This window comes from Lutjanus erythropterus, chromosome 9 (assembly GCF_056507025.1).
Source record: "Lutjanus erythropterus isolate fLutEry1 chromosome 9, fLutEry1.hap2, whole genome shotgun sequence".
In the NCBI taxonomy this organism is placed as follows: Eukaryota; Metazoa; Chordata; class Actinopteri; order Lutjaniformes; family Lutjanidae; genus Lutjanus; species Lutjanus erythropterus.
Window position 1 is genome coordinate 35,073,436 of NC_139325.1, and position 17,100 is coordinate 35,090,535.

Consider the following 17,100-nt stretch of genomic DNA (forward strand, 5'->3'; position numbering starts at 1 on the left):
TCTCACACCGACCGGGCCAACATCCGGGCCACCACGATTCATAACGCATTCAGGCTGATCAACACCTGCCTGCATTTTGATGACAGGCTGCCTCGACCGCGGAGTCCGAGGAGCAACGTGTCCGCAGCTCCTGCAAATGTGGGGGAGAGCTGTCCAATCTGCAAGGTGCACTGCCATGTTGTCTGCAGCCTCTGCCTCATCTGAACTGACTCACACACACACATACACACACAGTCTCTCTCTTGCTGCTAATCATCGACATATCCCAGGCTGTAATAAGTCAACACAAAAAAAATTACTTTGCATGTAGTATATTGAAAATAATTCATTTTTTCTGTTTTTTCATCTAAAAACATGGTGGCATCATGACAAAAACCTGGCATTTAAAGGGTTAAAATCTTTAAAAATGAATTATAATTTGATATCAATAATTAGGTCACGTGTAGGTGAAGAAAATTAGCTCAATGAAAGTAGAATATAATATCAATATATAATATTTTATATAGCTATTTTATGAAAAGCACATTTTTTGTGCTTAACAGTACGAGTGTAACAATTCGACACTGCACAAAAAATAATAATGCATAAAAATCAATGTTGCTGATAATTATTGACATATCCCAGGCTGTAATAATTCAACACAAAAAAATTGACTTTGCATGTAGTATATTGAAAATAATTAATTTTTTCTGTTTTTTCCATCTAAAAACATGGTGGCATCATGACAAAAACCTGGCATTTAAAGGGTTAAAATCTTTAAAAATGAATTATAATTTGATATCAATAATTAGGTCACGTGTAGGTGAAGAAAATTAGCTCAATGAAAGTAGAATATAATATCAATATATAATATTTTATATAGCTATTTTATGAAAAGCACATTTTTTGCGCTTAGCAGTACGAGTGTAACAATTTGACACTGCACAAAAAATAATAATGCATAAAAATCAATGTTGCTGGTAATTATTGACATATCCCAGGCTGTAATAATTCAAAACAAAAAAATTGACTTTGCATGTAGTATGTTGAAAATAATTAATTTTTTCTGTTTTTTCCATCTAAAAACATGGTGGCATCATGACAAAAACCTGGCATTTAAAGGGTTAAAATCTTTAAAAATGAATTATAATTTGATATCAATAATTAGGTCACGTGTAGGTGAAGAAAATTAGCTCAATGAAAGTAGAATATAATATCAATATATAATATTTTATATAGCTATTTTATGAAAAGCACATTTTTTGCGCTTAACAGTACGAGTGTAACAATTCGACACTGCACAAAAAATAATAATGCATAAAAATCAATGTTGCTGATAATTATTGACATATCCCAGGCTGTAATAATTCAACACAAAAAAATTGACTTTGCATGTAGTATATTGAAAATAATTCATTTTTTCTGTTTTTTCCATCTAAAAACATGGTGGCATCATGACAAAAACCTGGCATTTAAAGGGTTAAAATCTTTAAAAATGAATTATAATTTGATATCAATAATTAGGTCACGTGTAGGTGAAAAAAATTAGCTCAATGAAAGTAGAATATAATATCAATATATAATATTTTTTATAGCTATTTTATGAAAAGCGCATTTTTTGCGCTTAGCGGTACGAGTGTAACAATTTGACACTGCACAAAAAATAATAATGCATAAAAATCAATGTTGCTGGTAATTATTGACATATCCCAGGCTGTAATAATTCAAAACAAAAAAACTGACTTTGCATGTAGTATGTTGAAAATAATTATTTTTTTCTGTTTTTTTCATCTAAAAACATGGTGGCATCATGACAAAAACCTGGCATTAAAAGGGTTAAAATCTTTAAAAATTAATAATTATTAGATATCAATAATTAGGTCACGTGTAGGTGAAAAAAAATAGCTCAATGAAAGTAGAATATAATATCAATGTATAATATTTTATATAGCTATTTTATGAAAAGCACATTTTTTGCGCTTAACAGTACGAGTGTAACAATTTGACACTGCACAAAAAATAATAATGCATAAAAATCAGTGTTGCTGGTAATTATTGACATATCCCAGGTTGTAATAAGTCAACACAAAAAAAATGACTTTGCATGTAGTATATTGAAAATAATTCATTTTTTCAGTTTTTTTCATCTAAAAACATGGTGGCATCATGACAAAAACATGGCATTTAAAGGGTTAAAATTTTTAAAAATTAATTATTATTTGATATCAATAATTAGGTCACGTGTAGGTGAAAAAAATTAGCTCAATGAAAGTAGAAAATAATATCAATGTATAATATTTTTTATAGCTTGCTTTTAAAAAGCGCATTTTTTGCGCTTAACGGTACGAGTGTAACAAATTTTTTTTTATAATGGACTTCATGGCCTAGAGCCTTTATATACATAACATCAATTATGGATTATGAAGTTATTGTTGCCATTAGCTTTGTCACCGCTTTTGTCTAATCTTTTCCCCCCAAAAGTTAATTCATTAATTAATTCATTATTTTTTTTGTTTTGTTGTGTACTGTTCTCATTGTACTATAAAAGAAATTAACCAACAAATATAAATAAGCACAACAGAGAATTTCTGGACTTGAACATTTCATTAATATTTTGAATAATGAGAAAAAAATTACTGAGCAGGCTAGTTCAGTGGTATCAGTCACCATGGTTACTGAGCAGGCTAGTTCAGTGGTATCAGTTACCATGGTTACTCTGGCTTGTCTCTTCTCTCACTTAAATTAGCCAGACTTATCAAAATAAGCCGGGCTTTTCCTTCATCCAGGTTGATAAAATACCCCTCAGGTGTAAGTCTTGTTGGTGCAACTGGCCCTCTGAGACACGTTGGACAGCCGTGTCCACCAGAAACCTGCTGCTGTGTCATTTGTCTTCATTCTTTGACCTCATTTACCTGAAATTCGTCCCATGATTTGGTTAAACGAGTTCGTCCTCAGAGCTCCTGATGCGTCGATTTACATCTGATGTCACTTTATGTTTGAATAAACCATCTTCATCTGCTGCCTAATGAGCCTCAGCCTCATTTAACCAAATGGACTCTAATGAACACGTCCACTGAGCCTTGTACTTGTAACAGTGTCTTTTTGCATGATGGGAAATCTGCGTCTCCTGGAGGAGTAAGAGGAACAGATTTATAAGGTTTGAGTGTTTCACAGTCCAACACACTCATCAGCAGTGACTGAAGCTCCTCCTGTCAGGTACGTTACACACCTGAATTTAACTGAATTCATCTGCTATCATGTTAATTATTACAGGATCTCATTTCTATGTATATTTCATAACTTATATTTAAATTAAAGTTACTTCAGCGAGTTTGTAACTGGTTATCAAACAGTGTCAGTTTAATGCTGATGCCTCTCAGTCATCCTCAAAGACCCGGTCGTGACCCACGGCAGATATAAATAAATAATAAATGACTAGTTTTAAATTATTAGTTTTAAATAATTTATGTCTTCAGCGCAGCTTTTGTAAAGCATTTAAAATATGTGTGTTGTATCACTGAAAAAACAAGAGCCTGTTATTTCCACCTAAATGCACTGATTTCATCTCGCAGCTGACTTTAATAGATTTTTGAGTTTTGAGCTCAACTCAAACTCTGAAGTTTTAAAAAAAAGTTTTACCAACTAATAATGTTTTGTTGAGATTTTTTTTTCTTCTTTAGATAAACTTTGAGTTTTAGAAACCCCCAGAAATGAACTTCAAAAATTATTCAGTAAATCCATTGAAGTAAAAGTGAATAATCTTTAATAGTTTCTATTTTCCATTAAAAACATTTCACTTTCAAACACCCAAAAAATGATTTTGATTTCCTTTCACAGTTTCTCAGTTTGAAGAATTGTTCTTCATTTCAGCTTCATTATTGTGAAATCATCATATATGTTTTCTTCAAACTATAAAAAGAGCAGCCTCAGGAGAGATGAATGCTGGGAAGTCTAATAATATGCAGATCATGTTTCTTTAGAAACTAAAGAAAACTGTCAGACAGTGGCTTCTCTCGTACACTTCAGGTTCAGTCATAGACGTTCTGGTGTGAAAACTTTATCGATGTTAAAGTTGCTTGACAGGATGACGCTCATGTGACGCTTTTATCCAAGAGGTTCTACGTGTGTCTGTGTGTGTGTGTGTGTGTGCGTGTGTGTGTGTGTGTGTGTGTGTGTGTGTGTGGTTTCCAAAAAGGGAGGAATAAAAACCAAAGTCAGAAAACAATGGAAAGCTGGGTTTTCCTGGATTGAGTTTCCGCTATGCCTCATATGGCCACAAGGTTGAGCCATGAGACCACAGTGATGCACAAACTGAACTACAGAGGACTGACACCTAAATGCAACCACTCATGTAAATACATGACCACTGATGTAACTCTAAATTACCTACAATTAAAATTCTGAACAGCGTCACAGCATATGAATTTGATTTTTTTCTTTAGAGCTTTTAAATTGTCCACAATAACTTTTAAATGGTGTCCACAGTGTCTCCAGAACTTTAAAAAAAAAGGAGGCATTTCAAAGTTCTCAACAGAAATATTTCAATGCATTTAGGGTTTACAGAACATTTAAAGACATGTACTACGTCCATGGAACATTTTAACTGTCCACAATCACTTTTAAAAGGTGTCCACAGTGTCTCCAAAAAAACAACAACAATATTTTGAGTATAAAGGAGCATAAAATGGAAATAATCATGTTAAGTACAATGACTTTGAACCTGTACCTAAGAACAGTACTTGAGTAAATGTACTAGGTTACTTTCTACCACTGGTTTTATTGATTGATTGATTGATTGATTGATTGATTGATTGATTGATGAGTGACGTCTGCTCAGACTCACAGGTCTCAGCCATGAAGACGAGAGGACTGATCCTCCTGCTGCTGTCAGGTCTGTACCGCTGCCCCGCCCACTCTGATTCAAATACACACTTTATTTAAAACACAATTAGAACACAAACGAACAATGTTTAAAGGCACCTAGAGTTTACAGACATTTTAAAGACATGTACTATGTCCACAAATCATTTTAATTGTCCACAAAAACATTTAAAGGTGTCCAGTGTCCCCAGAACTTTTCAAAGGTACAAATTATTTTCCTAAAATGTCCATAGTGTTCAAGACCTTTCTAAGGTTATCACTTTTTAAAGTTGTCCACACTGTTCAGAGAACTATGTCCACAATACCCACAGAAGGTTCCTAAAGTTCTTTTTGAAAGTCGTCCACAGATCCGTTTAATTGTCCACAAAAACATTTAAACATGTCCACATTGTCCAAAGCACTTTTTTAAGGTGTCAACAGAGTTGACAGAACACTTTGAAGTTGTTCAAGGTGTCCACGCAGCTTTTAGAGATGTCCCCGTTGTCTTCTCAGAAACTGTACTTACAGACTGTGATTACAGAACCTGTGGGACACATCCCTAGTCCAAGGAACTTTTTAAAGATATCTACAGAACGTTTTACAGTCCTCAATGTCAACAAAACATTTTAGAGACATCCACAGTGTCCACTGACGTCTTGAAATGTGTCCACAAAGAAAAGGTGCCCAAAGAGAAGTACTTTAAGGAGCAAAGAACAAAGACATCTACAGTGTCCGTCTCTTTACAGATGTCTTCTGTGTCCATAGATATTTCAACACAGTATTGGCAGTTTGTTGTTTTTTTAGCTGTCCATGTTATCAAGCTCATATTCTTTTTGGCTTATTATTACATCACAATAATAAATCTTTCGTTGGACCGCCTCTTGTGTCACAACTAAATGTTGTCTTCGTGATTAAACATACAGTCTGAACATTTTGGAGGACGGTGGGGGGGTGAATTTTGTCTTGACAGTGTCCTGTGTCGTCCCATGTCGTCTCTCAGGCTGGGTGTTGGTCTGTCACCTGCAGACTTACAGCATCGTCAGACGTTTCCATGTCGTCCGTGAGGAGAGAACCTGGATTGAAGCTCGGCGTTACTGCAGGAAGAATTTCATCGACCTCGCCACCATCAGGGATGAAACCGACAGGCAAGAAGCCATGCAGATGCTGGGGAGGAGACGGTTCTGGATTGGACTGTATCACAGCAAATACTGGAAGTGGATTGACGATGATCAAGAGAATTTCATACCTCTCAAGTTTTTCAGGTGGGACAGCGGAAAACCAGACAACAACAACTGTGTGCTCATATCTAAAAGTGGGGTTTGGTCTTCTGAAGGATGTGGAAATCTGTATCCCGCCATGTGTCACAGCGGTGAGTCTGTTTTTCGGTTTGCTTTAACTTTGAGCCGCTAAGCCTGGCAGACAACCAGAGCAGTGAGCGTCGCTGTGGTTCGCCAACATGTTCTCGCTCCTGATGTGTCCAATATGGCAGCTTGGTCAGTGGCCCAATGCCTTTCTCTGACGCTGTAGGTACGACCGGAGGGTCAGTTTTACATGTGTAGGACTCCATCGTTAAGTTAGCCAGATGCAATGTTCGGCTAGACTTTCAAAATAAAGGTACAAAAACTGCTTGGTTTGGTTAAAAATCAACCTGGTAAAGTTTAGGAAAAGATCATATGATCATCTGGATTAAAATAAATATGTTAGTCGTTTGTTATGTGACTTATAGGACAGAGTTGTCATAATCATAACTTTTTTCACTTTTCACTCTTTTATTCAGAGACTTTTTACAGACTTTTTATTTTTTACTTAGTTACTGTATTTAAGTAGTACTTCACTTGAGTATTTCTTTTTCTGAAAACTTTTGCATTCTGTCTTTTTTTTTCCAAAACAGACTTGTTACAAGATGAAAATGACGTTACAAAATGAAAACTGTGTGAAACGTAAGGACATTAAGACATAAGACATAAAGGACGAAGAGAAGACGAAAATGATGTAAAAGATGTAACAAGATGAAATTACATAAATGATTAAAAGGACAAAAACAACATAAAAGGTGCAACAGGACAAACACAACTTAACAAGATGGGACATGATGAAAATGATGTAACAGACAGCAAGACAGATCAACGTAACAAGACAAAAACAATGTAAAAGACATAACAAGATGAAAAGATGCAGTAAAGGATAAAAAATACATTTTTATTCTTGCCTAGTTAAAAATCTGAATTTTAAAGTCACCATTTCAGTATCACCTTTATAACCAAGAATTGTGTAACTGAAGTTCTTCTTCTACTCCTGGACCATAACTGTAACTGCAAATCAGATGAAAATACACCAAAATACGTAAATAACATTTATAAAGATATTCTCAGGTACTCGGCAGGTTGTAGTCTTGTTTATGTCGGCTGTTACTGGGAGTTTTACTTCAAAACATGATTTAAAAATACAGTTTTTGTCACATTTACCAAGAAATACATCTTATCTGTAATTCATGACACAATTCAAATGGGAACAAATATGACTCTGTCTGTCACCAGATGCAGATGCACTGCTCATATTTCTTCTGAAGTTAGGTCTCATGGGGCGCACTGGAAGGGGCGTGACGTCACCTTTGCTACTGTAACCGCCAGTTTTTACAAGAAAGATGTGAGCAATGAGCAGGTAAAGTCATGTGAGGTTTAAAGAGAATCATCGTGCTGGTTTGTGCGTCTCTTTCAGCCGAAAACGACAAACACATCCTGGTGAAGCAGCCGATGACCTGGTTTCAAGCTCTGAATTACTGCAGGTCGAGGTACAAGAGTCTGAGCAGCATCAGGAACAGCACTGACAACATGCTGGTCACCGTCCTGCTGCAGACAACGTCCGTCTCCACAACAGAGTCAGGCGAGGACAACAACACTGACCCCAGCAAAGCCTGGATCGGTTTGCACAGAAGGTGGAAGTGGTCAGACGGGACCTTCCCCAGAAACCTGAGGGGGCAAGTGGAGCTCGGTGAGTCTCCAACCTGTGTGACGATGGACTCATCAGGTGATTGGTCAGGAGCAGACTGCCGGGAAAAACGTTTCTTCCTCTGTTACACAGGTGAGTCCTCGCCCTCCGTCTCCGATCAGCTGCTCTGATCTGTGTCCAGCAGGTTTCTGTCTTCTCTCCGCAGATGTCCAACAGTCAGTGAGGAGGATGGTGAAGGTTCGGCTGACAGCAGGATCTGCAAACCTGAACGACCCGGCGCTGCAAGACGCCGTCCTGCAGCAGGTCAGAGGACAACATGACCTCAAATTTATATCACAGGATGTTTTTGTTTGTTTGTTTGTTTGTTTTTTCGGAGGCAGCAGTGACAGACTCAGGCTGTCTGAGGGGCCGGGACAAAAAAATAAAAAACCCAGCTGCACGTGGCGGGGCATCAGGGCACCAAAGGTGGTGATGAAGTTTGTTTGGTCCAGTCGAGGGGAACTTTATTACACTGTAGTGATTAAATGTTTTGTGTGTGTGTGTGTGTGTGTGTGTGTGTGTGTGTGTGTGTGTGTGTGTGTGTGTGTGTGCTCTCAGTGGTCGACATCTCTGAACTGACCTGTCCAGGTGTGTAAACTGTGTTTCAGCTGAAGCAGAAGCTGGTGGATGGAGGGATCAGAGAGGAGGTGAAGCTGCAGTGGAGGAGGCAGCCTGATGGGAAGATTTTCCACAGAGAGGAGGAGGAGGAGGAGGAGGAAGATGACTGTGACAGCTCAATTTGGACGCCTTAAATCAACTGATGATACAAACAGCAGCTGATATTTAAATTGATAACCTGCAACATGATTTATGATTTAGTTTCTGTTTCCTTCATATTTATGTGTGCTTGTTTTCATTTAAAGATGATCTGTACAACTTCTTAAAGAACGTTAAAGTCATTTTTTATTGTTTTGTCAAAGCTCATTAGCAGTTCAGTTTGTTTTCAAAGATAATAAGTCTTTTAATTATCTTTTATTCTGAATATTCTGACAAAAGACAGTAAATATTAACAGTAGAATTAAAATATATATATAAATATAATAGATATATAGGATACAGGATTGCAGAGAAAAATACAACCTGTAAAGTTTATGTAACATATTTAATTGTTTGATTAAATTAGTTGCTTTCAATGTTTGAAATATTAATTCATCATGAATAAATTTAAATCTGAATCTGCTGTTCGTGGCTTTTTGCTGTATTTAGTTTTCTACACTGGACTCAAGGTAATATCATATGTCAACATGTTATACATCGCCTATATGCTAAGCTAATTAGCTTAGATTTAGTCTCCCTAAGTATGAAATATAACAGACCTGAGCATTTGGACAGAAACAAGTTTGAGATGAAACAAACGAACAAAAAATATCCTCCTGAAACTTTGAAATCCTGAGTTAAACTCAAACTTATCTGGCTAATCTGTTAGCATGCAGTGCTACCAAGTTAAGAACACAGTCGCTAATGTCAGAAGTGAAACCAAGAAATCCATCCACGTGCTGTTGCTGAAAATTGTCCTGCAAGACGTAATGGGACTTTTTTCTGGGTGAGCTTGTGAGTGGGGCTTGCTAACAAGCTAATTGGAAACATGCTAACCAGGTGGTAACATGCTAGTGCTAGCTGAATATTTCAAAAGAAGAGCCTTGAAAATGTTGTAATGTTGAGTTCAGCTCCACATTACATCAGTTGTCATCAGCTGCAGTATGTGAGGGTGAAACGAATCTCTTGGATGTTTATCAGTATAATTGTAGCCCATTTAGTTTCTTTATGAATTTAATAAAACCGTCTGAGGTCCTGTGAACGTTATGAAAGGCCTCGTGGCAGGTGTGTATCTCACCTTTCCTAACTTTAGATTAGACTTAATCTTCCTGTGGAGATGAGTGGAGCAGCATTCTTCCAGCCGTGCTACCAAAGAGGAGGATGTTAGAGTCTTCATTGATCAGTGGGTGTAGATGTGTTTTCCAAGAACAAATCAAAGAATGAGACTGATACACACACACACACACACACACACACATATATATATGTATATGTGTGTGTAGTTCTCTCTTTTCCCTGCAATAGATATCTTAAGAAAAATAAAAGTCAAGTTCAGTAGTTGGTAAAACTTAAGAGTTTCAGCTGTGATCAATAGTCAAAAATCTATCGCAGTCAGTTGAAACTTTTGAGTTGTCTCAATTTTTTCATCGACCCACAACGATGATAAATAAAATGTAAAATGTTTCAAACGAGTTTTCTGGTGATTGCAGGTTGATTCCTGAGAAAACAAAACACTTTAAACAAAACACTTTTGTTTTCTCGAGGTCACAAAATGTTATGGAGACTTCGATAATGATTTTCAGTTCTGATGAATCTGCAGATTACTGTCCATCATGTGAATAATTCACTGAAGACACTTTGATTGGTTCGTTATATCAAAAGTGGTGATAAATTTATTCACAGAGAATATAAATATTGAACTGCATCATCAGAGTGAAAGAAAAAACACATTCAGACTGAGTATAAAGATTTTAGTATCAAAACAGCAGTTTTATTAAAGAGATGAACAAATGAAAAATAAGAGAATTTTAAAGACTGAATTTATATTTTTATAGTTAAAAAAGTAATTTTATCAGTTTGTGTAAAATCATGCAGTCATTAAAGTTGAGTTTGTTTTTACTTTGTTTTAAATTGAAGAAAATCTCACAGTTTTTCTGTGAACTCATGAGTGAACCTGTTAAAGTTTGTGTGAGGAGGACCAAACCTGATTTATTGGAAAATAAACTGAAAACCTGTTTGAATAAAAGTTGCTGAGAAATGAAAACCTTCAACAGGTTTGAAGTTCTGTAATGTTTTTTTACACCCACTAAATTATTTCCTGGTTTTCCTGCAGATTTGATGAATTAATTCACATTTAATTTTTGTATTTTGTAGATTTATGCTTATTTTTATGCACATCGTTTGTTAATTTTTTATAAATTCTCTTGTTCTTTCTTTTTGTAGTATTTTATTGACTTATTTTTAAATTTTGAAGCAAATAATCTGCACTGTCTGTCTAGTTTCTCAGTTAATTTTAAATTTTGATAAGATTTTTACATTTTTTATTTGCTCATTTCGTATTGGATTAAATTATTATAATCATTTATCATGATTAATTTATTACAATGTTTTCAAAATGTTCTAATGAACCCTCTTTGGTCCTCTGTACCTTCAGACTCCCACAGGTACAATCTTTCTTTCTTTCTTTCTTTCTTTTGCTCATTTGTATTTCATTGACTTATTTGTCCTTTTTTTTTTTTTACATTTGTAGTTTTATTTTTACATTTCTGATGTTATTGGTCCATTCATCAGCATATGAAATGATTTATCTTTTATTTTTTAGTCGTGTTTGATCCTCCGTAGCCTCAGACTCCAGCAGGTTCAGTAACTCACTGCTGCAGGTTGTAACTCAGCTGTAACACACACAACCTTTGATTATCGTCAGTAAAACTCTTCTTCTGTGGTTTCTGTGCATCTTCCTGTGTGCCCCTGGTCCTGCAGCAGCAGCGCCTCCCTGTGGTCAGCAGACAGGTGTGGTGGCTCAGGTGTGTGGGTGCTGCAGGTCAGGTCAGGTGAGTCGCAGGCGTCACTGCAGCAGGCAGCTGCACTTCACCTTCTTCTCTTTGTGCATGGCGCCGAACAGCTGGACGGCCTGCTTGTTGATCAGAGTCCAGAAGTTCTCAAAGGAGATGTTCTGGCCGCTCTGAACGCCCATCTCCTGCAGAACCTGACCCAGACCCTCCTCGCTCTCCACCGTCTGCAAACAGGAAACAGGAAGAGCAGACGGTTAACAGTGAAAAATGTAGTCAGTAATGTCAGGCGTGCGTCTGTGCGCACCACCTGTTTTCATGTTTGGATCTATGTTTCAACTAGTGATAAATCCTGCCATAATTGTTCCACTAATCGATCAGTTGTTTGGTCCATAACATGTCAGAAATCAGTGTGAACTCTGCCCAAGGTGAAGCGAAGTGTGCTGTGACTGGAGGACGAGCTGTGATGTCACGGCGCGTACCTTGGCGAATCCAGGCATCTCCTTGGAGATCATGGTCTGGAACTGGGTGGTGTTCATGGTCGGTCCGTCATCTGCAGCTTTATGAAACTCTGTGACCAACGTGTTGATGGCCAGCTCCAAATCTGAGTACTGAGACAGCAGAAAAAACCCCACAATAATCAATGATAATCAATAATCAATGAGCGACCCGTTTTTACTACAAATCCTGTGAGTTTTTCTGGATCAGATCATCGGTTTTCAGTTTATGTGTACGCTATTCTGTCAAACAGATTTTTTTTCTGACAGATTTAATAAGAAATCTTACTGAAGTAAAATTTAAAGTAAAATGTACTTAAAGTACTGAAAGTAAAAGTACTCATTGTTCAGACTGAACCACTTCAGAGTCGTATTTTGTAAATATCATGTGATTGTTGTGTTTGTCTCCAGAATTTTGACAGGAACAAAAACTCCTCTCAGCTGGAATCTGAAGAATTTCTAACAGATCAGATCTGCAGGTGAGTCACACCTGGAGGCTCGTATCTCTGTGACATCGACACAGAGACGGGAGACGCTGACAGACGTCTCACTCTGCAGCAAAATGCAAGAACAATCAACACAACACTGTGTCAAGGGTTCCAAAAGGCCTGAGAACCATCTGCTTCTGAAGAACACTCATGCCAATGTTTTCTTGTTGTTACTCTTTCATCACAGGTTCTTTGTACCTTAACATAAAAAGGTTCTCTGCAGAACCACGTGAGCGTGGTGTAGATGAAACCTTTAGGATATATTAAGGTTCTTGGTAAAGAGTACCTGCCCCGGCTACCTCTAACTGAAAACTACCACAATTCCCAGAATGCTCTTCACCAACAGTTAGAACTCGTGTTTTTGACGTGGAACATGTTTGTACATCGGACCACTAAAAGTAAAAGTAGTAGTGCAGTGTAGGAATACTTGGTATTACTAGAAGTACTCATTATGCAGAATGGCCTTTTTAATTATACCACTGGACTGTAATTATTGACTCATTAATGTGTTTACAGTAATTTTTTTAGTAATAGTAATCTAAATCAATAAAGTAACTAAAGCTATCATAAGTATAATGAAGTGAAAAAGTACAGTAACTCCCTCTGAAATGTAGTGGAGTAGAAGTATGAGGTAACATCAAATGGAAATACTCAAGTAAAGTACAAGTATGTCAAATTTATACTTGAGTAAAAGTACTTAGTTACTCTCCTTGGCGATGTTATTACATCACAAGGTTATTAGACCATAAGGTGTGACAGTTACTGACACAGAGTGACTCATTATGTCACAGCAGGATCTTTGAGTTATTCCACAATCTGCCAGCCAATCAGAATCCAGAGAGATAAGCAGTGTGATTTACTTTTATTTGAAACTCCAGTGTTGATATTTAACTCAGGATGAAGTGACTGAGAGTTACAGGTGAAGTTAATCATTTGCACATTCAACCTGTACTGTCAGGACAGGTGCAGGTACAGGTACAGGTACAAGTACAGGTGCAAGTATAGGTACAGGTACAGGTACAAGTACAGGTACAGGTACAGGTGCAGGTACAGGTACAAATACAGGTACAGGTGCAGGTACAAGTACAAGTACAGGTACAGGTACAAGTACAGGTGCAGGTGCAGGTACAAGTACAAGTACAAGTACAGGTACAGGTACAGGTGCAGGTGCAGGTGCAGGTACAGGTACAGGTACAAGTACAAGTACAGGTACAGGTAGGCTACAGGTACAGGTAGGTTACAGCTACAGGTACAGGTAAATCACAGGTACAGTTTTGTTTTTTGTTTTTTTTGTACGTCTGTTATGTGTTGTTTGTCTTGTTTTTTACATCTTGTTACATTTTTTTTTACATCTTTTTTGTCTTGTCGTGTCTTTTATGTAGTTTTCATCGTGTTACACCTTTTACTTGGTTTTTGACAAGTTACATATTTTTACGTTTTGTTACGTGTTTTTTGTCTTTTTTGTCTTTTTTGTCTTGTTACTTTTTTTTTTTTTTTACATCTTTTTTGTCTTGCTACATTTTTTTACGTAATTTCACCTTAATATGTTTTTATATATGTTTTGTCTTTTTCATCGTTACAACTTTTATGTTTACATTCTCGTCCCGTCTGTCCTGTGTGATGTCCTCTGATGGATCCTCCAGTCAATCGTCTTTTCTGTGTCTTATTGTTTCATCCATTCAGGTTGAAATCAGTCTTGATGTTTGAAGGTGGAGAACAATGATGCAAAATAACAATAATCAATAATTCACCTCAGAGTCATTAAAACTAAAGTAAGAAGTCTGTTTATAAAATGTGAGGAGGAGAAAGTTCAGATATTTGAATTCAAAGTACTGTAACAAAGTATTTGTACGTAGTTACTTCCCACCACTGGTGGTTGTTTTCTATATTGTGACTTTTTTGTTTATCTTTTTCTTCCTGTTAAAGGTTTGTTTTTGGGACTTTTTCCTGACTTGAATCAAGACTCTGAGGACAGACGTGTCCTCTGCTGGACGGACTGTGAGGCTCCTTCAGGTGGTTTGTGACTTTTTGATTCTGGACTCTATAAATCAAACAGACGTGACTAAATCAGCCTGTCAGTGTTGACTTTGAAGGAGGGAACTCAGCATTCAAACAGTCAGCAGCTCTACAATCACACTCCTGTCTAACACTCTGTTTGCAGCAGCGTTTCATTTGCCAAAAAACTGTGAAACTCATGTGTCATTATGCAGGAATTTGGTGCAGCAGCCCCAAAAGTCGCTCCACAATCTGTTACAGGGCCCCAACTTCCCCTCAAATGTAGCTGTCCAACTTCCACAGCACCTTCAGATCAACGTCCTCCTCGCTCAAAAGTTTGGAAATTTGACTGAATCGGGGAGGTTTCTTGTTAAATACTGACACGATGAGAACAAAGCAGTGGCCCCTGGCGGGCACGGGGCCCCCCTGAGCAGCTGTTAGCTGTGCCACGGGCTGTTAGACGGAGAGTTTGAACAGTTAAACAGCTGAATGAGATCAGAGCGAGCAAGGCGGGCTGCTCTCTGAGGACTCGCTGCTGTTGTGAAAGAGGGCGGCGGCTGCACTGATCCACTGCAGCGTTGAGAAACTCATGAAAAAATGTCCTCAGTGAACATTTTTCACATACGGTCACTTTCAAAGCCCTGCCAGATGTGAAAATCAAACACATTTTCTCCTCATGTTGATAGAAAATGTGATCTTGGTGTCATTACACTTCATTCAAAAGGAATCTACTCAACAAATAAGCTGTTTGTCATTAACAGAGAACAGGGTTGAATTATTGCAACTTTATAGTTTTTGTAGTTTTTATCAGACCTGTAATAAAACAGAAAATATCCAATCACGCTCAGCGCTGCATAAATGTGCCCACAACAGGTGAGGCACACCGAGCCCGCAAATATTCAGCTAGTGATCAATCTGTCAATAACTTTTCCACCAATCAATTAGTTGTTTGGATCATAAAATATCAGAAAATGTTGAAAAATGTTGATCAAAGTCCAACTGAATTTGTAAACCGTCTCAGTGTCAGAAAACAGCCTCGTCCCAAACAAGACTTCACAACTTCAACCAATTCAAAAATGTGTTAAAATCCTTCCAAAATATTTATTTTTTTATGAAAATGTTGGCCCTTTAAAGTTGTGTTCCAGATTTCCGTCGATGAAAACCGACCTGACCCCGAGACTCACTGGACGTTTAAAACACAAAATTACTGATCTTATGAATGGAGTTTGGTTGGTTTGCAGTGAGTGATATTTGTCTCATATAACTGGAATATTCTAAATATAGTTATACATAAATGCATATTATCTCATGATTGAGATAAAAGTCATAATTATGACACATACATAAAGACATTTTCTTGACTTTTACATCGTAATTTCAACTTTTTATCTCTTAACTGACTTTTCTTGTCATAATTTCTACCTTTTAGCTCATAATTACAACTTTTTATTTCATATTTTCCACCATAATTATGACTTTTATCTCATAATTGACTTTTCTCTCATAATTCTGATTTTTTTCCTTGCATAAGTATGGCTTTTATTTCATAATTTTGAGATTTTATCTCTTAATTCTGTTTTAAATCTCATACTTTCGACTTCATATAGCTACGAGTTTTCTGTCATGACTTTTTCTATCTCGATTTTATCTCATATTTCAACAATATCTCATAATTCTGACTTTTATTTCACAATTCCAAGTTTTATCTCAAAATAATTATCTCATTATCCTGACTTTGTCCAATAATTAGAATTTTTATTCATAGTTTTGAGCTTTTATATCACAGTCCTGAGTCTGCTGACATGTTCTTGACTTTTTTAATCTCATAATTCTGATTTTTATTTCATATTTCTACTTTTTGTCATTATTCTGACTTTAATCTCATAATTCAGACTTTAAATGTCATTAATTTGACGTCATAATCCTGACTTGTGACGGGGATCAGTGTTCTTTTCCTGACAGAAACGGTCTTCCACAGAGAAAAGCAGGTTGTGCTGGTTTGGTGTGACTGAATCCTGACCACCTGCCTGAGTGCAGATTTGTTACAGGGTGTATTTGAACGCACCCTGCGGTCAGTCTGTGCAGAAAAAGACGCTTCACTAAATATTTTAATCTCCGTTTGCTTTAATGGCTGGACGCCTTTTAACTAATCAATAAACAGATAATCAATAATCGGTGAAACCGAAGACAGGCGAGTTAACAGCTGATTAGTTTTCATCATCATCAGCAGCATCGAACCTGCAGAGCTGCTTCTCATTTGAATTTGGAGCAAATCCAACATCTATCACACCCCTCTGACCACATCTGATCACTCTAATCAATCAGTGATCGATTAGCACACAGCTGAGCGTTCGGATCATCTTACCTTGGTCGCCATCTGTGCAGCTTCGGTCGCCAAAAAAAAACACACCGAGACACCGAGAGACACCGAGCGGAGACTGACGGAGGAGGACGCACTGCTTCCTGCTGACAGTCACTGAGTCCTCCCACTGCACACACACACACACACACACACACACGCACACACGCACACACACACACACACCCTGCCTGTTTGAATATGAGTATTTGTTGACTCTTTTCTTTCTTTCTGCTTCTGTTTGTCTTTAAAGTTTCTGCAAAGTTTCTTTGTGTCTCAACTGTTATCAGCCACACCCAAACACACACACACACACACACACACACACACACACACACACACACACACACACACACACACACTGAGAGCTGACCAGTACAACCAGTCTG

General features: G+C 37.2%; 2 protein-coding genes across 4 annotated transcripts; one reads left to right on the forward strand and one right to left on the reverse strand.

The window, feature by feature from the left end:
* Positions 1 to 2,376: 2,376 nt before the first annotated feature.
* On the forward strand, positions 2,377 to 9,002 carry LOC146322005 (macrophage mannose receptor 1-like). 3 transcript variants are annotated; one of them, XM_084727365.1, is made up of 5 exons: positions 2,377 to 3,195; positions 4,817 to 4,870; positions 5,840 to 6,208; positions 7,558 to 7,920; positions 7,994 to 8,545. In XM_084727365.1, the coding sequence occupies exons 2-5, from the start codon at positions 4,834 to 4,836 to the stop codon at positions 8,404 to 8,406; spliced, it is 1,182 nt and encodes a 393-aa protein (XP_084583491.1). In that variant the 5' UTR covers positions 2,377 to 3,195; positions 4,817 to 4,833; the 3' UTR covers positions 8,407 to 8,545. The 3 variants fall into 3 exon arrangements, with proteins under 3 accessions (XP_084583491.1, XP_084583492.1, XP_084583490.1); XM_084727366.1 differs by lacking the exon at positions 2,377 to 3,195 and having other exon boundaries at positions 4,601 to 4,870; positions 7,994 to 8,091; positions 8,436 to 9,002; XM_084727364.1 differs by lacking the exon at positions 2,377 to 3,195 and having other exon boundaries at positions 4,601 to 4,870.
* A 1,324-nt stretch (positions 9,003 to 10,326) lies between these two features.
* s100v1 (S100 calcium binding protein V1) lies at positions 10,327 to 16,908 on the reverse strand. The gene is made up of 3 exons (XM_084727386.1): positions 16,718 to 16,908; positions 11,855 to 11,983; positions 10,327 to 11,599 (listed from the first exon to the last, which is right to left on the reverse strand). The coding sequence occupies exons 1-3, from the start codon at positions 16,727 to 16,729 to the stop codon at positions 11,429 to 11,431; spliced, it is 312 nt and encodes a 103-aa protein (XP_084583512.1). The 5' UTR covers positions 16,730 to 16,908; the 3' UTR covers positions 10,327 to 11,428.
* Between the last annotated feature and the right edge of the window lie 192 nt (positions 16,909 to 17,100).